Source organism: Podarcis pityusensis, assembly GCF_964106645.2.
Source record: "Podarcis pityusensis genome assembly, chromosome: 7".
In the NCBI taxonomy this organism is placed as follows: Eukaryota; Metazoa; Chordata; class Lepidosauria; order Squamata; family Lacertidae; genus Podarcis; species Podarcis pityusensis.
The window spans coordinates 8,932,974-8,958,395 of record NC_138031.1 but is presented as its reverse complement, the minus strand read 5'-3'; the positions used below and the strand labels follow the sequence as shown (position 1 = coordinate 8,958,395).

The 25,422-nt window shown below is 43.7% G+C and overlaps 1 protein-coding gene across 1 annotated transcript; it reads left to right on the top strand.

Moving 5' to 3' along the window:
• Window positions 1-10,168: 10,168 nt before the first annotated feature.
• LOC308480817 (solute carrier family 2, facilitated glucose transporter member 5-like) lies at window positions 10,169-24,241 on the top strand. Its single transcript, XM_081012696.1, has 13 exons — window positions 10,169-10,280; window positions 11,069-11,171; window positions 12,923-13,018; window positions 13,534-13,685; window positions 15,041-15,165; window positions 15,465-15,617; window positions 15,710-15,835; window positions 17,355-17,542; window positions 17,887-17,997; window positions 18,587-18,688; window positions 20,147-20,222; window positions 20,332-20,459; window positions 23,592-24,241. The coding sequence occupies exons 2-13, from the start codon at window positions 11,082-11,084 to the stop codon at window positions 23,757-23,759; spliced, it is 1,515 nt and encodes a 504-aa protein (XP_080868822.1). The 5' UTR covers window positions 10,169-10,280; window positions 11,069-11,081; the 3' UTR covers window positions 23,760-24,241.
• Window positions 24,242-25,422: the final 1,181 nt, after the last annotated feature.

Below are 25,422 nucleotides of genomic sequence, written 5' to 3'. Positions count from 1 at the left end.
CAGAAGCAGGCTGCCTCCAAGCTATGGAGGAAAAATATTTTTATTTTTATGGTGATGATGTTGTGGTTCAGAGCTACCTTCAGTCAGCAAATGAGCTTCAGTGAAAGCAAATGCAAGGATATACATTTTGGGCACCCTTTCCCCAGTTAGGGTTTTCTATCTGTCCACCCTGATGTGACTGATGCCTGTACAGCAGTACCTTGGTTCTCAAACGCCTTGGCTCCCAAACACCAAAAACCCAGAAGTAAGTGTTCTGGTTTTCAAACGTTTTTCGGAAGCCAAATGTCCGAGGCGGCTGTTGGCTATTGTTTCTGGGTACCTGCACCAATCAGAAGCCGTGCCTTGGTTTTTGAACATTTTGGAAGTCAAACCAACTTCCAGAATGGATTACGTTCGAGAACAAAAGTACCACTGTATTTAGCACTTTTGGTTTTGCTATTTATTTTGCATTTTTGTTTTTGAGGCTTTTTTGGTTCATTTGTTTTTGTGACTTTGTGGAACCCAGTTCAGCTGATTGACTGATTTTGTGACTGTGGAAATGGATAAAAGTCCCCCCTCCAAACAATGACTATCATCAGAGCAAGTAAGAAAACAATAATAATTTTAATTTTCATCAACTACAATACTTCTTATTTATTTTATAGTACAGTACACTGATTATTGCTTTCATTTTATGGATCAATGGTCTTGTTAGAGAGTAAAATTCATGTTAAATTGCTGTTTTAGGGGTTGTTCTTAAAAGTCTGGAACGGATTAATCTGTTTTGCATTACTTTCTATGGGAAAGCATGCCTTGGTTTTGGAACGCTTTGGTTTTGGAATGGACTTCCGGAACAGGTTAAGTTTGAGAACCAAGGTACCACTGTACAATCTGCTGATTGTTGTGTCTCATGAAGCACGTGCCTTAGCCTGCAATGTTTGCCTTATGAACTACACCCAGTGCTCTCTCTCTCTCTCTTTTTTTTTTTTTTAGCCAGAAAGCGCCAGAGTATACCTCGGGCACCTCTCAGGTGGGTGCCATTGCAGGCTGCAGGTCCTTCCCCCTTCTTCTTGCCTGTATGTACTTCTGAAAAGCCCCAAATGACCACTTCAAGTCAAAACAGATGCTGGCCAGCTTGTGCGAGTCTTCACTTTTTAAAAGATCTATGAGCCCATTTAGCTCCTAGCCACTCCTACCCATGATTGGTCAAGCTATGGGGCAAGGCCAAGTCATATTTCCTTTTCTTCAACCCATCTCCTGTGTCACAGTGGTGGACTTTAAGCTTTCCTTCCAGGGTGTCTACAAGCTGCCCTAGCCATCTGCTTGATAATAAGAGAACGATGAAAGTGGGGGTGCATTTATTTGACCCACATCAGAACCCAGGGGAGACCCCCAAACCAGTGGACACAGCTTGCCATAGTTTTTAGCACCTCTGTGGGAGGTGAACATGGCTTTTGTCAAACTAGCATCTGTTCAGCACTGCCCCATGTTGCTTGACGACTTACTGTAACAACTTAATGGTGAGTTCCGGCGCCCTTTCAATTGTTCTTATGAATGTTCATGATAAACACTGTAGACTTGGGGCCTCCAACCTGGACACATTCATCAGAACATCTGCAGAGGGCACCTCAGCATATAGCTACTACTTCCTAGCAGTTGCAGACTCTATGTATGGCAATTACCCATAGAATGAATTCCCCAAAGGGTAAAAGATTAGCCTTCTGTTGCTGGTAGCAGCTAGCCAGCAACTGGATGGCTTCCCTGATTCCCCTTCCACCAGCTGCTGGCTCCTGGTGGTGTGCTGGCAAAGACTTTCCATTTAGCTGTTATGGCTAATGATAGCTGATAGGATCATTTATGAATCAGTTCTCTGTCAATGCAGCTCCAGCACCAATACAAGTAAAATGAGCCCAGTTAAATTTCCCCCATGGTAGGTTTCTTAATGAGATCTCTGCAAATGTCGAAATATGTTTCCACTTTGACATCAGCATTTTTCAACTTTGATGTCAGATTGCAAAGTTAATTCTTATTAAGTTAGTTAGTTAAGTTGCTTTAGCTTCTTGTACTTAAGCATTCCTTCACACAAACAGAGGTGTCCTGAACTGATTTGTCCAGGTGAAATAGAAAGGACATAAGAGATTCAATAAACCAATATGGATCATTTATTTATGCATTGAGTTTATTTATCACTCCTCTGCCAAGGCACTCAAGGCAGTTTACAACTCTTACAACCTACAAAATGGAGGAGTTCTCTCAGGATGACCGATGGTCCATGCAGGAGCCAATCACACTCATTCTCTAGACTGGGCTGCCTTGCATCTGCCTTCCACCAGGCCTCATTAATAATAATTATTAGCATTAAATGTTCACTTTATTTTTAACAACAATATCAAATGCAAATGATGGCACCAGGCATATTTCTTTGGGGAGAGCATTCCACTGTGTGGTGGTGTGGCGGACTCATTATTGTGTAGCTTCCTTCCTCCACAATCTTGGTTTGAGGCAGATGGAGAAGGGTCTTTGTTGAGGACCGCAAGGTTCAGGTTGTTTCATGTGAAGAGAGGTGGTCCTTGGGATATTGGGGTCCTAAACCTCATAAGGGTTTGTAGATTAAAAACCAGCACTTTGAACTGAACACAGAAACTACTTGGTAACCAGCGCAGCCATTTTAATATGTTCAGACCTTCTCATCCCTGTCAGTAATGTGGCTTACATAGCCCCAGGAAAAGGGTTGGGTGGGCTTCTCCTCTGGTCATTGAAGATTGTTTCAGGAGCATCAGCCAAGCAGTCTCCAAGTACCCAGGCACCATTGTCAGCAGTTGAAAGACCTGCTTCCCTACTTGTTGGACACCTGACCTCACACCCAGAGGTCAGGGAAGAAACTATGCCTCTTGTTCATCACTGTCAGCTCTGATCTCTTGGCAGAGAGATGTGTAGCATGGTGCCTTCACTTCTTGATCTTTGTCATCGATGTTAAGAGAAGCTGAGTAGCATTTCTGATAAATTTAAGAAGGAGCCTTTTCACATTTCATTGTATTTGACACCATGGATCGCAGAGCATCTTTTCTTAAACTCCTCTGCGTCACACTGGCTGAGCATCTGGTCTTCTCAGTTCCTGGGGTGAGATTTATGGCTTTCCACTTTCCGCCTGTGGTCTATGACCTCTGAACTATATTTAGTGAGAATCTCTCCCTGTCTTGCACATTTCACCATTCTTGAGTTGTAAAGAAGATTCCAGATTCAGTCCCTGACATCTCCACTTGAAAGGATCTCTAGTATAAGACATCCGTTCTTGAGTGCTTGGGGATTGTTGCCAAAGTGAGTAGACAATTGCGAGTTAGATAGATCAATGGGTTGAGTACATGACAGGTTATATGTACACAGGGCGAGCCCACCTGTAAGGCAAGCTGAGGAAGTTGCCTCAGGTAGCAGATCTCAATGTTTATCTTTCTTTCCCCCTTGTTCCTGATGTAGATCTTCACTCATCCCTTCTTTTCTTTCCTGGCATCATTTTGGGGTCTGCCTCAGGTACCAGAATGTATTGGGATAGTCTTGTGTGTACAGATTGAGAGAGTATAACATGTGTGTTTTAGTTTATCGCTTGTCATTACATACTTTTGTTCTCATTAACTAACACCTTTCCCCATTTCAGCACTGGCTTTTTCCCAAAGTTGATTTATTCCATTGAAAGTTTCACAGGTTCTAATGGGACATCAGCCTGTTTTTCATTCTGTGTGCCTCACATCTTGCCATTAAAGGCCAGTAAAATGCCCTGCCAGAGCTGTAAAGTATTGATTTGAATTTGCCAACCTGAGAATTTGGGTAAAAAGGTAATTATGCATTTTCAGAATGTTATAATAATTCACAATAAATCTTTTTGTTGGGTTGCATGAGTTGCAAAAATGATCTGCACTGTCTGTTCTATTACTCATTGTAATAAGGGGAGGGTGGCAAGAACACCCTCCCCATCTAGATGCTTTGATTATGAACAGCTGATGGGATTCACTGGGTCACTTTTCATTAGGCTTATAAAGATGCTTGGAATGTCCTTATTCACAAGAGGACTGAAATGTTCCCTTGCACCTTAGCAAGAGAACTGACATTTCATAAACATACAGAGCAGTGCAACAGTGGCTTAGAGCAGATATCCAGGGTCCTGCTTAGCGGAATTAATAGGAGACCCCAACCCAAAATGTAGCAAGTTCCTTAGCCACATATCAAGTAATATCATCTGCAGAGGGGTTTCCCAAACTTCTGAGTTTTACCTCCACACTCACCTATATGAAATTGACTAGTGTGCTATAAATTTTCAAAGCATCTATTTCAGAGGTCTTTTGAATCCAAACTTTTATAATTAGTTAGTAAATCCATTTCTAGTTTGGTTATTATTGTAGAGGTTTGTTTTTTAATGTATGGTTTTTCTTTGATGCAGATACTTCTTGTCAATGCTTTTGTAGCCTCCCAAAAGTTGGTCGGATTAGCGTTGTCACTGTCATTTTCCTTAAGCAAGGAAACATTGTCAAGTATTTCTGCTTTCCAAAATTGCACATTCATTTTGGACAGGCAGGCGTTGATATTATAAATTACCCTTCTTAAGATAGAAGATGCTTCTACATGCCTCAGGCTTAGGAAATATAATTAAAAGACTTGTGGGTCACTTCACCTGTCTTCTGAATCCTGAGGGCTCCAAGTCTTTTATTGTAAAGAAACGTTTTTGATGCTAGTGAAAGAAGAACAGTTCTCTCTCTCTCTCTCTCTCTCTCTCTCTCTCTCTCTCTCTCTCACACACACACACACACACACACACACTTTTTCCTTAGCAGTAATGCTTCCCCCCCCCCCCTTCATGGCTTCTGAACGAAAGGAACTGTGATGTTTTGTGGAACGACTGAGAAGAATTTAGGTAATGATAATTTGGACAAAAAAGTTGGTTTCCAGGTGGAAAAATTGGAAACAGAATTGTTAGATTCCAAAATCAAGAATTTGTCAAAAAATGTATAACTTGCTGTTGAATTGGAACACTCAGGATGAAACGGTGAAATCAGCTATGATTAAATGGGCACAAGATGTTGGACATAATATAATGATGGCTGACTGGGAACAGTTATGGACCACAGGTATGAAATTTACGGCATGTAATGCCCTAAGAGAAAACTTAATGAAAATGATTTATAGGTGGTACATGACACCAGTCAAGCTTGCAAAAATTTACCATATGCCTGACAATAAATGTTGGAAATGTAATGAGACTGAAGGCACATTCTTTGGTGGACATGCCCAAGGATTAAGACATTCTGGGAGATGATTTATAATGAAATGAAAAAGGTATTTAAATATACCTTCTTGAAGAAACCAGAGGCCTTTCTCCTGGGCATGGTCGGCCAAATGGTGCCAAAGAAGGATAGAACCTTTTTTATGTACGCAACAACAGCAGCAAGAATACTCATCACGAAGTATTGGAAGACACAAGATTTGCCCACCTGGGAAGAATGGCAGATGAAGTTGATGGACTACATGGAACTGGCAGAAATGACTGGCAGAATCCGAGACCAGGGAGAGGAGTTGGTGGAAGAAGACTGGAAAAAGTTTAAAGGTTATCTACAGAAATATTGTAAAATTAATGAATGTTAGAAAAAAGTTGAAATGAAGTTATATGGCTTTAGTAGAAATATTATAAGGAATTAAGTACAGATAGGTTAATAGAGTATTAAAGGAAAAAAATAAGGTTAAAATGAGTTAAGATAATTATAGGATAGAAAACAGAGGAGGATGGAAAGGAATTGCTGAAATAATTAACAGAGGTGGAATACAAAAAGGGAGCTGTGAGGAGGTCGTGGAGATAAGTGAATGAAAGATGGGATAATGAAATTGGTTGATTTATTTTATTGTCTTAGTCTTGTTTTGTTAATTTGATGTGTTGTATTGCATTGTTTTTCTTTTCTATTTCTTCTTCTTTCTTTTAGTGTTTTTGGGAAAATAATAAATATTATTTTTTTAAAAAAAAGAGAAGAATGTAGGTAATGGCTTTTAAGGCTGTTCAGTGATTTGCACTTAGAGCTAACACAAAGCACAGAGAGATGTTCTTCTTCTTCTTCTTCTTCTTCTTGCTTTAAATGACCTTGCTATAGAAAACAGAACTCTTGGGTTTATTATTCTCTCTTATAAAACACTGCATGTTTCCACCACCAGACCTAGAATGACCTTGAAGGTAAGGCAGCTGAGGCTAGGATCTTATTATAGATGGTGCTCACAAGGCCTCAACCCCCACCTGTTTTAAGTAGGGGTGTATCACAAACAAAGGGTGTGAACTGTGAGCGAACAGGTTTTGGGAGCAAAATCCCTGTCAGCCATTAAAATTCAGAGAGAGGGAACTAAGGCAGGCTGTGATTTCTTACCATCAGTCCTTATATCCTTGCCACCTGATATAAAATAATAATGATAATAAAGCCCAAATAGCTTGTATTCATTCTCTCTGAAAGAATGCATTCCCTCATATGAACCAGCCTTGGTTTCGAGATCTTCCAGGGAGGCCCTGCTGTTGGTCCTACCACCATCACAGGCTTCCTTGGTAGGGAAATGGGAGAGGGCCTTCTTGGTAGAGGCTGCTACCCAACTGTGGAACTCCCTCCCTAAAGAATTTAGACTAGCTCCCTTCCTGTCCTTCCTCCAGCAGGTGAATTATTTCTTGTTCCAACAGGTTTTTGGGAATTGGCTGCTTTTAAATAAAGGACTAGCACTGTTCAGTTTTTATTGTAATCTTCTGTATGTTTTTAATAGAAGATCAGAAAGATACATGATGGGTAGATATAGATAGATAGATGATAGATAGATAGATAGATAGATAGATAGATAGATAGTTTATCAATGTTTAATTGTTTTTTTAATAATTTTTTTCCTTATTTTTTTAGCTGTTCTTATTTTTATCTGTAAGCTGCCTTGAGTCCCTGTAAGGGGAAAAGGCAGGGCATTAATAACAACAACAACAACAACAACAACAACAACAACAACAATAACCATACCAGCAGGAAACCTCCCATCTACCCTGTGTCCCACACTGCCAGAGCATATATTTCCATGCTACTTCCTTTGTCTTTTCCAAAAATCAAGGCACCAGAGAATAGAACCACAGAACTGTAGAGTTGGAAGTAACCCAAAGGATTGTCTAGTCAAACCCTCTGCAGTGCAAAAATCTTAACTGAAGCATCCATGACAGATGGACATCCAACCTCTGCTTGAAAACCTCCTAGGAAGGAGAGCCCACCACCTCCTGAGGGAGACCATTCCACTGTTAAACAGCTCTTACTGATGTTCAGTCAGAATCTCCTTTCTTGTAACTTGAAGCCATTAGTTCGAGTCCTTACCCCGCAGGGCAGGAGAAAGCAAGCTTTCTCCACCTTCCCTGTGATAGCTCTTGAGATATTTGAAGATGGCTGTGTATCTCCTCTCAGTCTCCTCAGTTCCACCACCTCCAAGTGACTTGGCCTGCCTCAAAGTCCTCACTCACACACCACCACCATGGATTGCTCTTCACGAAAACAGTGATCATCTGCTTCCATCTGCCCCTTGTATTTGTCAGTGTATCCCATCTGTTCCCCAATGCTTCCATCCCAGATGGCTATCAGCACTGACTGGCTTGAGGCAATTCTTTGAATACTGCCATGAATAACAGGAAGTTTGGAGCGTGTAATTTTTAATTTTTTAAATCTGGCCCTTGAAGAGAATCATTGTGAAATTCTTCCTTTTGATTATTTCTTTCTTCTAGCCAATTTTTTAAAAAAGAAAAAAGAAACAGTATAGGAAAGGGTATGTGTGTGTTTAAGGAGATTGGTTTCTCCATGCTCCCTTCATTTTCCTTTGATCTCACAAGTGTCTGGTGGCTGAAACCACTCATTCCAACGCTCCCAATCTATCAAGGATAGGTCCTGTTATTTTGTTACCTATCCCTGGGAAATCATTGCAAGCAAATCCTTAAAGAAGATGCAAGAAACTGTAGCTGTGGTGAAAAGGGTTATATTTATTCAAATATAGGAACATAGAAGGTATGCAAACAATCAAACAATAAACCACAATTACCCAAATCAAACTATAGTCTGGCCACTGGAATTTCCCTGCTCCCAGAATGGGCTGCATGGCACAAGATGAGAGATCCTGGTACACTTACAATGAGTTTATTGGGAATACACCATAGCTTGCAGACAGGCCAGTCCTTTCTGCATCCCCCCCCCCCAAAAAAAAAGAGAGCGAAAGAGAATACAGAAATGCCTAAAATTTGTCAGTCTCAATTCTCGTGTACAGATATGTTTTTAGACTAATTCCTCTGTTTGAAATAGGAATACAGTCGTACCTTGGTTCTTGAATGCCTTGGTATTTATACATTTTGGCTCCTGAATGCTGCAGACCCGGAAGTAAGTGCCCCGGTTTGCAAACATTTTTCAGAAGACGAACGTCCAATGGGGCTTCTGCTTGACTGCAGGAAGCTCCTGCAGCCAATCAGAAGCCGCGCCTTGGTTTTCGAACGGTTTCTGGAGTCAAATGGACTCCAGGAACGGATTAAGTTCGAGAACCAAGGTACCACTGTGCAATATATCTCATCGTATTGGTGAAGAACATGACCAGGTGGCAGATTTTGCATGTTTAAAACTTGAATAAAAGATTTATAAGGAACACACTGTAAGACAATTCTGTAGGCCACCCCCCCACTAGCTTTTAAATCAATAGAGAGGCTTCAGCAGAGTAAACCATTTCATAATATGCTTCCAACAACAAACAACTAAGAGGTAAAATGGCTGGAACACAACTGCTTGACATGAGAATTGGAGCGATCTCAAAGCAGGTGTCTGTTTTCAAATGGGAAAATGTTGGGGTTTATATATTTGAAGGTAGCACTTTCAAAAGCTTCCCTGACATCAGAGGTGCCAACTTGAATAAAATATATTGGGGGGGAGCAAGTAAGCCCCACCACGCGTAATCAATCACGTGACACGATGCACACACACAATTTGAATGGCAATGTCCATCAACTTTTTTGGTGGGTAGCCCCCTCAAATATTTTATTTTTTGGGGGGGAGAAGACTCCTTGGCCCCTAGGAGTTGGCTCCTATGCCTAACATCACACTGCAATCCTAATAAGGATCCTTTAAAAGTAGGTCAGTATGAGTGTATAACTTATGTTTGCTTGTTTATTAAATTTATATCCCACCCTTCTTCTAACCCTAACCCTTCCAACTGTCCCATTCAATGTTTCTATGAAAATAAATCAACAAAGTATTTAAAACACCTTAAAAATTGCAGATGGAAAACAAGGCTAAGGGATTATGTGGCTTGGCTAAGGCCATAAAGTCTTCTTCTTCTTCGGCAATCATTCGTAGCCGAGTAAGATTGTCTTCCATGAACACAGTTTTAACAATGAGTCCGTAAGTGACTGTGGAGGCCAATTCTGGACCCACATGTCCTTCCACAGTGGGGACCTTGGTTCTGGGGTGGGAACTGATCACGATGTGGATTTGCCAAGCATGCCTTCCTCTTTGCATGTTTCTCCCTTGCGTTCTGAGTTCGAGTGTCTTTAAAGTCCATGACACTTTTTGGTAAAGGCTGTTCTCCAACTGGAGCCCCCACAGGCCAGTGTTTCCCAATTGTCAGTGTTTATACTACATTTTTAAAGATTTGCCTTGAGACAGTCTTTAAACCTCTTTTGTTGACCACCAGTGTTACACTTTCCATTTTTCAGTTTGGAATAGAGTAGTTGCTTTGGAAGACGATCATCAGGCATCCGCACAACATGACCAGTCCAACAAAGTTGATGTTGATGAATCATTGCTTCAGCACTGGTGATCTTTGCTTCATCCAGTACACTGATATTAGTTTGCCTGTCTTCCCAAGTGATGTGTAAGATTTTTCGTAGACACCGTTGATGGAATCTTTCGAGAAGTTGGAGATGGCGTTTGTAAGTGGTCCATGTTTCACATGCATACAGTAAGGTTGGTAGTACAATAGCTTTGTAAACAAGCATTTTGGTTTCCCTGCGAATGTTCCGGTCCTCCAACACTCTGCACTTTAATCAATAATGGCAGGAGGACTTCTTGATTCATAGTTCGTTCACCTTCCAGCTCTGCCACACCAGCAGCTAATCCACATTCCATCATTGCATTGTGTCACCTTCCAACAGCTTTTCCTGGAACCTTCTGATGCCCTTCCCTTGATTGTCTCCCAGAATTCTCTTAGAGGTTCTGAAATGCCTTATTTCTACAGAACAGTTGTGCTGGGCTCAGTTTTTCCCTACTCACAAGTTACAGAAAGCTATGGTAAGTCTGGGTGCTCTTGGCCTATTTGTCTTCCATCCTGTGGGATCTACCCTCTGCATGGTTGAAGGATTTCTCCAGGCAGATCTCATTACTTCCCAGTTCTCTGGCTGATCCTGTTGCCCGAACTAAGGCTGTGTACCAGATTCAGTCAAATCCCAAGATGAACTGGGTTGATTCAGGGGAGATGATTCAGGCTTCAGCCGAGTTGCATCAAGAGAGCCCCAGAATCACTCTGGGTCAGTTACTTATTCATTCAGGATATAGGTTCTAGAAGGGCAGTTTAAAAGTAACATTTATTTGCATATGTTAAAGACACAGAAAAGGGTATCTATGTACTGAAAACACACTGGGATGCTTCACACAGTGCAGATGATGGTAGATCACCCCAAAGGGGGAAATTCAGTTTGAGTAGGCCTTGAAGTGGTGGTCTTTACCTGCCTTCCAATCTCCCCATTTGAATAGCTAACACGATGCCCTCATGCTTAGAAGATTTCATTCCACACTACTTTTAGGGAGACTCCAGGGAGATTTGGAAATTGGATGATAAGGGAGAGCCTCATGGCAATAATTAACCCCTGTATCTATCATGGCAGCAGCTCTTTAAAGGGGGGGGGGAGTCAGCTGAGCAGAGGAGTGCATTCTGTCTTAGCTGGGAAGACCCTAGGGAGGCTGTAAGGTGGCCATCACAGAGACAAATAAGTGCCTTGCCTCCATACCTTGCTTAGGGACTTCCTGCACGCATCTGATCAGCTGCCTTCTACCAACAACGCTATCTTATTTCCCCCCAGGTGAACCTATTTTATGACTTCTACTCAGGAAACCATGGACAAAAAGGAGGCGCCAACTAGTAAAAAACCCAAGAAACGGGTGAGCCTGGAGGCTGCATTCAAGGTACTGGGTTTATAACACATTGAAAATCAAAGTTTCTGTGTAATTGTTTCCCAGGTTTCAGATACAGCATTCCACTTTTGTCATTTATTATGGCAATCTTTGTACGAAATGTTCCTTTTATATCTCCAATTTTCTTGAACAGATCTCTGGTTTTTCCCATTCTATTGTTTTCCTCTATTTCTTTGCATTGCTCGTTTAAGAAGGCCTTCTTATCTCTCCTTGCTATTCTTTGGAAATCTGCATTCAATTTCCTGTATCTTTCACTATCTCCCTCACATTTTGCTTGCCTTCTCTCCCCCGCTATTTGTAAGGCCTCGTTGGACAGCCACTTTGCTTTCTTGCATTTTCTTTTCATTGGGATGGTTTTAGTTGCCTCCTCCTGTATAATGTTACGAACCTCCATCCATAGTTCTTCAGGCACTCTGTCCACCAAATCTAAATCCTTGAACCTGTTCCTCACTTCCACTGTGTATTCATAAGGGATTTGACTTAGATTGTATCTCACCGGCCCAGTGGTTTTTCCTACTTTCTTCAGTTTAAGCTTGAATTTTGCTATAAGAAGCTGATGATCTGAGCCACAGTCAGCTCCAGGTCTTGTTTTTGTTGACTGTATAGAGCTTCTCCATCTTTGGCTGCAGAGAATATAATCAATCTGATTTCGATGCTGCCCATCTGGTGATGTCCATGTGTAGAGTCGTCTCTTGTGTTGTTGGAAAAGAGTGTTTGTGATGACCAGCTTGTTCTCTTGGCAGAACTCTATTAGCCTTTGCCCTGCTTCATTTTGAACTCCAAGGCCAAACTTGCCAGTTGTTCCTTTTATCTCTTGACTCCCTACTTTAGCATTCCAATCCCCTATAATGAGAAGAACATCCTTCTTTGGTGTCATTTCTATAAGGTGTTGTAAGTCTTCATAGAATTGGTCAATTTCAGTTTCTTCAGCACCAGTAGTTGGTGCATAAACTTGGATTACTGTGATGTTAAAAGGTCTGCCTTGGATTCGTATTGAGATCATTCTATCATTTTTGAGATTGCATCCCAGTACAGCTTTCGCCACTCTTTTGTTGACTATGAGGGCCACTCCATTTCTTTTACGGGTTTCTTGCCCACAGTAGTAGATATGATAGTCATCCGAACTGAATTCGCCCATTCCCGTCCATTTTAGTTCACTGATGCCCAGGATGTCAATATTTATTCTTGCCATCTCATTTTTGACCACATCCAACTTACCCAGGTTCATGGTTCTTACATTCCAGGTTCCTATGCAATATTTTTCTTTACAGCATTGGACTTTCCTTTCGCTTCCATGCATATCCGCAGCTGAGCGTCCTTTCGGCTTTGGCCCAGCCGCTTCATCAGCTCTGGATCTACTTGTACTTGTCCTCCGCTCTTCCCCAGTAGCATGTTGGACACCTTCCGACCTGAGGGGCTCATCTTCCAGCATCATAACTTTTATATGCCTGTTGTCTTTGTCCATGAAGTTTTCTTGGCAGGGATACTGGAGTGGCTTGCCGGTTCCTCCTCCAGGTGGATCACGTTTGGTCAAAACTCTCCACTATGTTACATCTCCACAAAAGTTGTAATTGTCAAGGAATATCTGCATGTCCACCAAATGTACCTCCCTTGAGGACTGAATGCACCTCTGTCTTTATTCTATCTTTCTGCTTCTTGGTTGTAAATACACCTAATTAACAAGAAAGAAATGCAAGTATTTTGCCCTGTCTCATCACAGTATCTCCTACTTCTTCCTGTAGGACTTGTCAATGACACTTCTTTGGGTGTTGTTTGCTGCCTGCCTCCTGTCTGCAACCTATGGTTACAACATCTGGCTGATCTACTCCCCTTCTGTGGTACAAATGGCTTCTTTTATTTTGTGGGCTGTGTTCCCTAAGGGGTAATTTGTTGTGCCTCTGAAAGTGGAGGTAAGCCATAGCTATTGTGGCTAGCAGTCACTGACAGTCTAATTCTACATGAGTTTGTCCAAGTTAGTGACTGTCAGTGCCATCAACAGCGACTGTGCTGCTTGAAGGAGTGCTTTCTTTTGACTCTCCTGAATCTTCCAACATTTAGATCCATTGGATTTCCTCAATTTCTGGTGTTATAAGGGAGGGAGGGGGAGACAAAATAGCATAAACATTTGTAAATTTAGAGAAATCCACACTTAAAGGTGGTTGAATTTTCATGAGGACTTCAAAAACATCACAAACTGATATGGACCGGAAGAGGACTGAATTTAAGAAGGGACAAATGAGAAATTGAGAGAGATTGACAGACTCTCCTATCCCTGGTCACAACTGTTGAGATTCTGCTGTCATGTGATGTGTAGTGCTGTCCTAACATCGACTTTTCTGTGCTTCTCTCCTAGCTCATAAAAGACTTTTATAACGTAACCACTTTCCCTCCGAAGATGAACCCTAACATCAAGTTATTCTTGATGTCCTCCTCCATCGCTTTATATCCACTGGGAGGTACATTTGGGGCACTTCTGATTGGCGTCCTGGAGGATAGATGTGGCAGGTATAGACAGAATCATGACTGATGATGGGGAAATGAGTTGCTTCTGACCTACATGCCCTGATCTCTCGCATTGCTCACCACCACAGATACCAAATGGCCCATGAAGGGGGAGGAGGTCATAAGAAGAACATAAGACGGGCCCTGCTGGATCAGGCCAAAGGCCCATCTAGTTCCAGCATCTTGTCCTCACGATAGCCTACAGGTGCCCATGGAATGTCTGCAGATGCCTATGGAAAGCCCACAATACAGCTACTAATAACTTAAGAAAGCTTTCCCTGACGTGTTACCCAATTCTATAATGGAATACTACCTGTAGAACTCCTGAAATGTTTCTTATTGTTCTTAGATTCTTGAGGCAGTATCTTTTGTATTTTGTTTTATCGTCTGCGGCTTTGATAGCTTTTGGCCACAACATGGTTATAAATCTGCAAGATGAATGGAAATAGAATCATAGAATTGTAGAGTTGGAAGGGATCACAAGGGCCATCTAGACCAACCCCCTGCATTGCAGGTATCTTTGGCCCAATGTGGAATTCAATCCCACGACCCTGTGATTAAGAGTCTCATTCTCTACTCACTTTAAAAAGCATGCTCTGGGTGCCTCCCCACACTTGTAACCACCATCAACTGGTCTGCGATCCCCATAGTGACTCAGATAGTTGAGGATATAGTCACCAGGGCTAAGTAAAGTTTCAAAGTTCTAGGCAGACAAGAAAGGAAGATAAGAAGGATCAGCACCTTGGAGAGGGACCAAGCAGTAAGCTTCAGGGCAGGCATACGCAAACTCAGCCCTCCAGATGTTTTGGGACCACAACACCCATCACCCTTAGCTAACAGGACCAGTGGTCAGGGATGATGGGAGTTGTAGTCCCAAAACATCTGGAGGGCTGAGTTTGCCTATGCCTGCTTCAGGGGAAGTGAGGAAATACAGTTGCTGCAGACCTACATCTCTGCAGTAGCATCTAATAACTGGCCTTATGATATACCCTTTAGAAAGGTAGCTCAGAGGTAGAGCACAAGCTTCCATGTAAATGATCCCAAGCTCTGCACCCCTCGCGGGAACATAGCAGGGTTGCAAAAGCCAACTTACGAGACCTCATGGAAACATGTGAGCAATGTCTGCTGAAATCCTAGAAAGGGCTTGGATAATTTTAAAGTGCTTAAGAGTAGGGCAGTCAGTGCCTTGCAGGTCTCCACCCATAACTAGCAAAGCGCAGAACCAAGTATCCATAGAATGCTGAAGGCCTTATTGCAATTCCATAGCTGCTCTCCTACTGCTGCTCTTTTGGTGGTATCATATCTTCACTAGCAACTCCCAACCCACACAAACCTTTCTGCTTTCCTTGTCTTTTCAGGAAAGGTACTTTGATTATTACTAATGTTTTGTCCATTCTCTCTGCTGTACTCATGGGTTGCACACATGAGGTAACTACATATGAATTCAAAATGGTTGCACGCTTGGTGACTGGAATATGCTCAGGTGAGTCAGGGTACTGGATTGAGTGATGTTGGTGATGATGATGATTTTCATTAAACACATTCCCATAACTTATGCTGTTACCTGCCATGTCTCCGCATCATTTAACACAGTGATGTCTCATGCAGATCAGAAAAAACTGGTTGGCATTTTGCATACCTTCGTGGGGAACATTTTGTGGTGCTGACCAATTCCTGTTACTTCCCACTAGGGTCTCCTATACACCGTGGAGATATTCAGATGTTTATATACATCATGTCACATGCAGATCATGATTATCCCTTGATTTATCATCTAACCAGGAATAATCTACAGTGCTGTTCCCATATACATTGGCGAGATATCGCCTGTAGAGCTGCGAGGATGCATAACCATGATGGCCAACTTCTTTTTTTCCATTGGTGTCTTGTTGGCTCAGACCCTCGCTCTTCGGGAAGTCCTGGGGAATGAAAGAGGTAATTTAGAGAAGAGCACCCTTTGCTGTATCAGAAGCACAATCCCCGTTCGTTTATTGTTCGCAATATCATCAGTTACCCTTCTTGCACAGGTTGGCCGATTCTGATGTGCTTTGCTGGGGTCATGCCAGTGTGTCAGGTCTTCCTACTGCCCTTCATTCCTGAAAGTCCTAGGTACTTATACATTCAGAAGAAGGATGAAGATGGTGCAAGAGAAGGTAAAATACTATCATCTGTACTGGGACCTTTAGGAGTGGACACCATGCAAAGCTCCTGTGATAATTCCCGGGCAACTCATATTTAGGATCCCATTAGGAATGGTGGATAGCTTTACAATACTTTGAGATGTACTGGGACCACTGGGTGTGGGCAGCATACACAGCGAGGGTACCCCACAGCCTGAAGAACATTTGCCCATCCCATCAGACAAGGGTAGGGAACTTTTTCAGCTCCAGGGGCCAGTGGGCCAATGTTGACATGTGGATGGGGCAAGCTACCTGTCAATCCCATAACATCCTGATGACATCACATGGTTGATGGGTGGGTTGCCCCCCCCCCCACAGGTCAACATCTCCCATTTGAGCATGGGAAAGTGTTTCACCTACCCTTTTAAAGATTGCTGGAGCCATCTTTTAAAGGTGGAGCAGCAGAAAGACCCAATCACTCTCCTGAGCACAGTGGTAAGTAGACTCTTCCCACTTTCAACAGGGGAGGGGGAAATCCTGCTTACTGTTGCGTTCAGCTGCACCAGAGAGTTTGCTACTCAACAAGATCGCTCCCCCTTTGCATCAGATGATACAAAAGAGGAGCAATCCTGCTTAGCGTTTGGTCTCTGCTTTGCCCAGTGTGGTGATCACACAGGGTCCCTGGACGTTTGACGGTCTATTGACCCTGTGCCACCACTGTAATTGCTTTCTTTGCTGCCACCAACCCGTTTCTCACAGGTACACACGGAGTCCAGACAGTTGTTAACATTAACAAATAATCAAGTTTATTTTATAGGCATGAACAAGCTTATGGTTTCAGTTATTTTTTCTTGGCTGTTTCTTAATCTTAGTTCCTTAACTGTCCTATTAGTTCCTAACAACTTCAAACTGATTATCCCAACTATCTATCTATCTGACGCCACCTAACAGTCCTAACAGTTCCTCTCACTCTCTCACCACACCACTCGACCAACCCACAGACTTATATCATCCCTCTTCCTTCTCCAACTCCCAACCCTCAACTGACTTTCACACAACACCCACTCTAACTCCCCCTATCAGTTTCCACTGGCCAATCACATCACACTCATTTTAACCCTTTCCTTATGACCCACCTAGGAGGCAAACGCCACACCCAGCATATCAATGGCTCTCAACAACCAGCTGGCTGTTGGGCGCTTCGTGAGCTGCACAAAGTAGTTTTGGTCAAGCCCTGCCCTTTTGGTCAGGCCCCTCCCTTGCCTGTTTGGCATTCGGTGTAGGTGTGGGTGGGCACAGCTTGCCCAAAATAACTTTGTTGGCTAAGCTGGGAACCTCAATGGGGCAAGAGTGACCCGCAGGCTGGAGATTCCTTACTCCTGTAATGGGATCTCAGCACTCCGTCATTATTGTATCATTCCTTTTATCCTGATGTTGTGATTAACACAGGGGCTTTGCACTGCCTTTAATTAGGTGTTTAAAAAACTTCACTTCCACTGACCCCTTTGCTTATCTTAGAAGTCACCTCCTTTCTTCCTCTACTCCCACCTAGCCTTGCAGATGTTGAGAGGACGGGAAGACGTGGAGGACGAGATGGACGAGCTCCGCGAGGAGTTCTTTGCTGCGAAGGCAGAAAAGCCCTTGAACACGCCCAAATTGCTCTGGAAGAGAAGCCTGCGATGGCAAGTCATCACTGTAATTACCTTGATGGCTTCCCAGCATCTCACTGGAGTCATTGCGGTAAGAGAGATGCAGGCCAAGGTGTTCTGAGGTTGAGTCAGGTGAAACAAAGACTTGTTTTGAACACAAAGTTCACAGGCGATGACACCAGTCATTCATGCTGTTTATCTAGGGAGATGGTCATATTCTCTGCACTCGGTTGATATTCTGTTCTCCAGGTCTGCAACTATCAAGCACCCCAGCACTTTTAATAATTAAATCATTACAGTTTTAATTGATTGTACTTCTTTTAACATTTGATGTTCTCAGCCATGGACTCCATTGGGAGGGAGGGTGGGACAGAAATGTAATAAACAAATAAACAAATTGAACTAAAACCTCTGATTGTTCTGGTCTAATTTCAGGCTTACTATTATTCAGAGAGAACCTACACGTATACACATATGGGAAAAGACAATGTCCGCTTCATGAGTATAGCTACCACTGTGAGTTTCTGCCTGGCAAACATATTTTCGGTAAGCATCTCCCGACTCTTCTCTCTCTCATCTTAGCTCATTCGGTAGAGCATGAGACTCTAAAATCTCAGGGTTGTGGGTTTAAGCCACACAAAGATTCTTGCATTGCAGAGGGTCAGACTAGATGATCCCTGTGGTCCCTCCCAACTGTACAATTATTGGATTCTAAGGTTCCATCACCATACATTTAACGCACATGGCTTCTCCCCAAGGAACCATTGGTGCTGTAGATTATCCTTCTTGGAGCTGCAGTTCCTGGTACCCATAGGCACCAACTCCTTAGGGCTGACTTGTCTTCAGCCCCCTCAATATTGTTGATCAGGGGGCTCATCACCCCCCAATACTGAGGGGGTGGAGGAGGCCAAGCGCTGAGTGGACTGAGGTGCAGCATCAGTGGCAGGCTCTTCCGGAGCTCAAGAGAGGAGGAGCCGTGGCCACTGAGGGAACAGTGAGCAAACATTGATTTATGAACCTTGGCCAAGCAAGTGTTTGAACCAGGCCAGAATCCCACTTGCTATTTATTACACCTTCCTGGCTCATGATGGCCTCTTACCTGCTTCTTTGCCTCTCTCTCTCTCTCTCTCTCTAGATGTTTTTAGTTGAGTCTGTGGGGCGGAAGATTCTGCTTCTCTCTGGCTTTGGGATCTGCGGCATCCTCTGTGTTCTGTTAGCAATTACTGTGGAATTGCAGGTGGGTAATTCAAAAAGTTTGGGCATCTGTATAGCCTTTTGAACCTGGGCACCCTCCCCTTTAGTATGTATGTGCAGAGTAACTGGTAGCCATCAATAGCCCTCTCCTCCATGAACTAGTCTAATCCCCTTTTAAAGCCATCCAAGCATGTGGCCGTCACTGTGGGGAGTGAGTACCATAGTTCAACTGTGTGTTGCAAGAAGGACTTCCTTTTATCCGTCCTGAACTTCCAATATTCAGCTTCATTGGATGTCCAGTGCAGACTCTGAAATTTAAAATCCAGTAGGTTTGGGTGTGAAAGCTTCAAGATGTGAGTGACAAGGAATTGCAGATTTTTCCTGGAAAAGTCATTTGGATGATGATGATGATGATGATGATGATGATGATAATAATAATAATAATAATAATAATAATAATAATTTATTATTTATACCCCGCCCATCTGGCTGAGTTTCCCCAGCCACTCTGGGCAGCTTCCAATCGAATGTTAAAAACAATACAGCATTAAATATTAAAAACTTCCCTAAACAGGGCTGCCTTCAGATGTCTTTTAAAGACAAGATAGCTACTTATTTCCTTCACATCTGAAGGGAGGGCGTTCCACAGGGCAGGCGCCAATGACAAGAAGGTCCTCTGTCTGGTTCCCTGTAACCTCACTTCTTGCAATGAGGGAACCGCCAGAAGGCCCTCGGCGCTGGATATCAGTGTCCGGGCTGAATGATGGGGGTGGAGACGCTCCTTCAGGTATACAGGACCGAGGCCGTTTAGGGCTTTAAAGGTCAGCACCAACACTTTGAATTGTGTTCGGAAACATACTGGGAGCCAATGCAGATCTCTCAGGACCGGTGTTATGCGGTCTCGGCGGCCACTCCCAGTCACCAGTCTAGCTACCACATTCTGGATTAATTGCAGTTTCTGGGTCACCTTCAAAGGTAGCCCCACGTAGAGCGCATTGCAGTAGTCCAAGCGGGAGATAACTAGAGCATGCACCACTCTGGCGAGACAGTCTGCGGGCAGGTAGGGTCTTAGCCTACATACCAGGTGGAGCTGGTAGACAGCCACCTTGGACACGGAATTAACCTGCACCTCCATGGACAGCTGTAAGTCCAAAATGACTCCCAGGATCATGCATTTTGATTTCCCCCATTACAAGGGATCTCACAGGGGCTTCGCTCTTGATTTTCTGTGGCACCTGTTGCATTCCGTGGGCCAGCAATGCTGTGGGAAAAGACATGGCAATTGTAAAGAAGGGACATCCTTGAGATCAAGGGGGTAATCAGTGTGGTAGACCCCAAACTCCCATCATCCTCGATCAGCATGGTGAAATGGACAGGGATGACCGAAGTTGTGGCTCAGCAACTTGTGGAGGGCACCATGTTGGCAACCCCTACTCTATGTAAATGGTAGTTAGCAACTTTAGTAATACATAACTGACATATACCCAACTTTCTCTAACAGGACACCATAAGAGAGATGGCGTATTTCAGCACAGTTTTTATTCTCTTATTTCTCCTTGCACAGTGCATTGGCCCAAGTAAGTACTAAGCTCCATGGAGGATGTAAAGGATATGAATAGGAAAGATAAATTACTGAGTCAGTGAAAACGTTGCATTCAATGTTCTGAATCCTTTCTCTCTACCAAGATTCAACTCCGTGTCTAATTGTATTGGAGCTGTTCCTTCAGACATCGCGGGCCTCAGGCTTTGTGATTGCGGGCTTTGTGCACTGGTTCATGAACTTTGTATCAGGAGTGCTTTTTTATCACACAGAGGTGAGTGATTTTGATGGTCAGTTTTGACGGGGAGTTCATGGTTTGCTTTAGGGCTGTGCAGCAGATTTGGCTGAGGCCTGAAACAAATCGGGCCTATTTGGAGGGACTCAGTTTTTGGATGAGTCAGGTTCAGACAGCCACATTTGACTGCAGGTCACATTGCATGGCCCAGAACAATCCATGGCTGTTGGGGGTGGGGAATTAGGCATGAGGGAGAGGCAGGCAGGGTGGGGGAAAACTGCATGACTGCTGGATGCTTCCTCCTCCCCACATGACCCCTTCTGCTCAACAGCTGGGTGTGGGTGATACTGTGCAAGCAGCTTTCCTTTAGGATCTGGGTGTCAGGAGTGAGCCAGCAATAAATCACACTGTGCATGTTGGAGTTAACTCATTATTACCAGGTTCACTACAGACTTGGTTGACTGTCAGGTGTAATGAGCAGAAGAGTTCATTCCCTGTGGTCTTACTCCATGAAAAGAAGAAGAAGAAGAAGAAGAAGAAGAAGAAGAAGAAGAAGAAGAAGAAGAAGAAGAAGAAGAAGAAGTTGATTAAAATACAATTTAAAAAACAAGATTAAAATACAACATTAAAACATTAGGATGCAGCCTCTTCACAGGAGGAGAAAGGAAAAAGAAAGAGGGGAAGGGAATCAAACTGATTCTAAGCCAGAGGCCAGGTGGAACAACTCTGTCTTACAGGCCCTGCGGAAAGAAATCAGATCCTGCCGGGCCCTGGTCTCATGAGACAGAGCATTCCACCAGGCCGAAGCCAGTGTTGAGAAGGCCCTAGCTCTGGTTGAGGCTAATCTAACTTCCTTAGGGCTCGGGACCTCTAGGGTGTTGCTATTTATGGACCTTAAGGTCCTCCGTGGGGCATACCAGGAGAGGCGGTCCCGTAGGTACGAGGGTTCTAGGCCCTGAAGGGCTTTAAAGGTCAAAACCAGCACCTTAAATCTGACCCTGTACTCCACTGGGAGCCAGTGCAGCTGGAAAAGCACTGGGTGAATATGCTCCCATGGCAGAGACCCTGTGAGGAGCCTCACTGCAGCATTCTGCACCCGCTGGAGCTTCTGGGACAGCTTCAAGGGCAGCCCTGTGTAGAGCGAATTACAGTAGTCAAGCCTGGAGGTGACCGCCGCATGGATCACTGTGGCCAGGTCGGGGTGGGAAAGGTAAGGGACCAACTGTTGTCAAAAATCAGTTGTCGAGGCTGAAAGTCCCCTCTTCCCCACAACAGTCTTAAGTCCCTTCCTCTCTAGGCCTTTTTCCAAGCAATCTGAGACTGTGCCTGTATGCAGCCAATCTCTCCTCTGCCCTTTTCATGCCACTTCTGGTTCAGGGAGAAAAGGAGGGAGGGGAGCTTGTCACAGCAGAAGGAGGAGACACTTGTGACTCCTCACCAGCCGAACTCATCTTGGCCTCTTGACCTCCCTCCTCCTCTGCTTCAGCTTCTGCCTTTGATTCTGGATTTCACTCTGCCGCAGACTCTCCCAGCTCACCAAGTCCTGCTACCCCTTCAGCTTCTGGCATCTCCTCTTCCCAGCCTTCTCCCTGTGACCACTCATCGTCATCCCACCACCACTCCCTGGGCTCTGAGCTTTCCTTGGTGCTTCCTCAGCTTGTTCCTCCCACCATTCCTCTGTGCCCAACCAGTCCATGACACCGGGGATGGGGTGGCACCCTAGTCTCAGTAGGGAGAGGGGAAGGAGACACAAGGTTCCTTCCTGCACCCAACTCCTGACTTCATGTTTAGAAAGGCTTTTAAAACCCTAATTAAACATTAGCCCTGACCACAAATGTATTCAGGAACAGATTGGGGTGAGGAGTTGGTCCCCAGGTTGACCCTGGATTGGAAACATAAAACAGATGGCCAGTGGTTTGCACTGGTAAATTAATCCCAGCCACATGTAGCACCATTACCTCCCCCTCTAATTAAATCCACCCAATTATAAAGCAATATGGTTGCCCCCCCCCCCATTTGCTTGCCCCTAGAAGCTTTAAGCTGTGAAGCAGTTTATAAATTTCTGGGTTGTTTTCTTTTGATGCCATATAAAGCACCAAAGCTAACAAGTCAGTGTGCAAACAGATTCCTTCATCTGCCCCAACTGCAACAAAACATGCCTCTCCCATATTAGTCTCTATAGCCACAGCAGGCACTGTAACTGTCCAGCAGTTTGGCTTCACTCACCTACCCACCCCAAGGCACATCTGAGACAAATGGATGCCAACTATTGCATTGTGGACTGGGGCTCAGAGCTACTGTGTAGGTGCCCATGTTTTGGTGCCTTCTGCAGTAGTGATGTATGGAAGTGAGAGCTGGACCATAAAGAAGGATGATCGCCAAAGAATTGATGCTTTTGAATTATGGTGCTGGAGGAGACTCTTGAGAGTCCCATGGACTGGAAGAAGATCAAACCTCTCCATTCTGAAGGAAATCAGCCCTGAGTGCTCACTGGAAGGACAGATCCTGAAGCTGAGGCTCCAATACTTGGGCCACCTCTTGAGAAGAGAAGACTCCCTGGAAAAGACCCTGATGTTGGGAAGGATTGAGGGCACAAGGAGAAGGGGACAACAGAGGACGAGATGGTTGGACAGTGTTCTTGAAGCTACGAACATGAGTTTGGCCAAACTGCGGGAGGCCTGGCATGCTCTGGTCCATGGGGTGACGAAGAGTTGGACACGACTAAATGACTAAACAACAACACAGCCATGGAAGGGTATAGCAATATCTAAATTCAGGCTGTGTGATTGGTGGGCCATGTCTAACCTCTGGATTGCTTCTTTGACATGTCAGTACCAGCATATTGTACTTCTCCAGACTCCATATCAAAACCTGACATCCATAAACTGACTGGGTTGAAGAATTCACACTGATTCTGTAGCCTAACCTAAAGCTTCCCCAGACTGACTGTCATTCCCCTCTTTCAGAGTGTGAATGAGGATCTAAACACAGAAACACATATACCATGTGCATGACAGATAAGTAAATAAGCTTCCACGATATGCTCATCTCTCTCTCTCTCTCTCTCTCTCTCTCTCTCTCTCTCTCTCTCTCTCTCTCTCCCTCCCTCCCTCTTCCTCTCTCCCTCTCCCTCTCCCCACCCAACCTCCCCCATTTCCTTCCCAACTCTAGAAGTCAATTGGATCCTACTGCTTTCTGCTTTACTTTCCTATCTGCCTAGCCACCTTTTTGTTCATCTTGAAGTTTCTCCCAGAAACCAAGAAGAGGACCTTTGTGGATATCAAGAGAATCATGTTGCTGCGGTCAGTCAAGAAGGTCTCAGCCACGGTGGTTGATTAGAAACTCAAGAATCACCCTATGCAGTTATTTAGTTGGGATTTTTTTGTTTTTGTTTTTGAATTTCCAAACAAACGATTCTAAGAAAGCTCTTATTGATATCCTCCAATTGCCTTAGTTCAGCTAATGTAGTAATAATATAAGATTCCCTGCTGATCTAAAAACCAGTCTTCTTCTTTTTTACATTCAGTCTTACCTGTGAAAACAGGGACAAACTGATAAAGCACTACATCTTATTAGCTGCCATCTTTTCAATGTTTTGGCTGAGTCAAAATATATGGAGATAGGGATGGGCAGTAGCTCAGGGGATGGGCAGTAGCTCAGTGGGTTTACAGGAAAGAGGTCCTAGGTTGAACCCTGAGAACTTCCAGGTGGAGCTGGGAAGGATTTTAACCAGAAGACCCAGAGAACTGCTGCGAGTCCTTGCAGGCAGTATTGGACATACCAGTTGCCCAGCTTCAGCATAAAACAGCTTCCTCTGTTCATTGATTGTTATCTCAGTGGCTTTGTTTGAGCTGCTTGTGTACAGAAATGGATACATTGGGGGGCAACTTACTTGCAAAAATGTGCTCTCAGGCAAAATTGCATACACGATGTGCATTTTAGGAGAAGTGCATGCTAAATTGCTGGGAAATTTTCATTAGGCAAAGGGAATGTGGTGAACTGAACCTAAGACTGGAATAATGAAATATATGTATAAACTGAAATTCATCATCCCTAGGGACACTTCTACATTTCATTTTCTGAGTTTCATATTTAAATATATAACAAATCAGTTTGTCAGAGAAGTGTTTACCCACCTCTGCTTTCTGTGACTGGTAAATGGCTCTGTTTTGTCCCCCCTTTTTGTCTTTTCGAGATGCCTTTGTTTGTTTGTTTGTTTAATACCCTGCCTTTCTCCCTGTTCAGCACCCAAAGGGGCACATAGCATGAATGTAAACAGCTAAAACCACACACTATTAGAAACAACACGGAAAACACTGAAAACCTTTTAAGCACACAAGTCAATGTACAACACTCATCCTCAGAAAACCCAGCCGTAACAGTAACTGGGCACCCAAAGGCCTGTCTCAACAACAATAGCAACAAGTGTTTGTCTACCGGTGAAAGGAAAGCAATGGGTGGGGGGCAGGCCCTAGCTTCCCATGGAAGGGAGTCAGCTCCACAATCTGAGAGCAGCTACCGAGGAGGCCTTATCTGCTGTTAACATATCACCAGCATGGTTTGCCTGTAATGTCTCTTTTAATGGTTCAGTTATATCCCTGGGATTTTTAGAAACTAAATTTCTAAGATACATCTTGTCTCTTAATGCATAATGCATGTAGAATGCACACACACAAATACTAAACTGCCATTTCACAGGCTTATGACATATGTTTTGGACAGATGATAATAGATCATTGGACAACTGTTGTTCCCACCCCAACTCCAAATCTTTTCAGCCTAAAGAGTAAATGCTACACTGGGCTTTAAAAGAGGATGCCATACAGAATACAACAGTCTTCAGCAATATGTAATGAGAATGTTGCCCCACATTGATCCTTGGAATGAGAAAAAAATGGTTGTCACAGTATTTCCTGGTGCAAACTTTTGAGTGGTGTTGAACATGAATGAACCCTGTAGATCCATCCAATGAGAAAATGAGCAACACAGTCTATTGACAAAT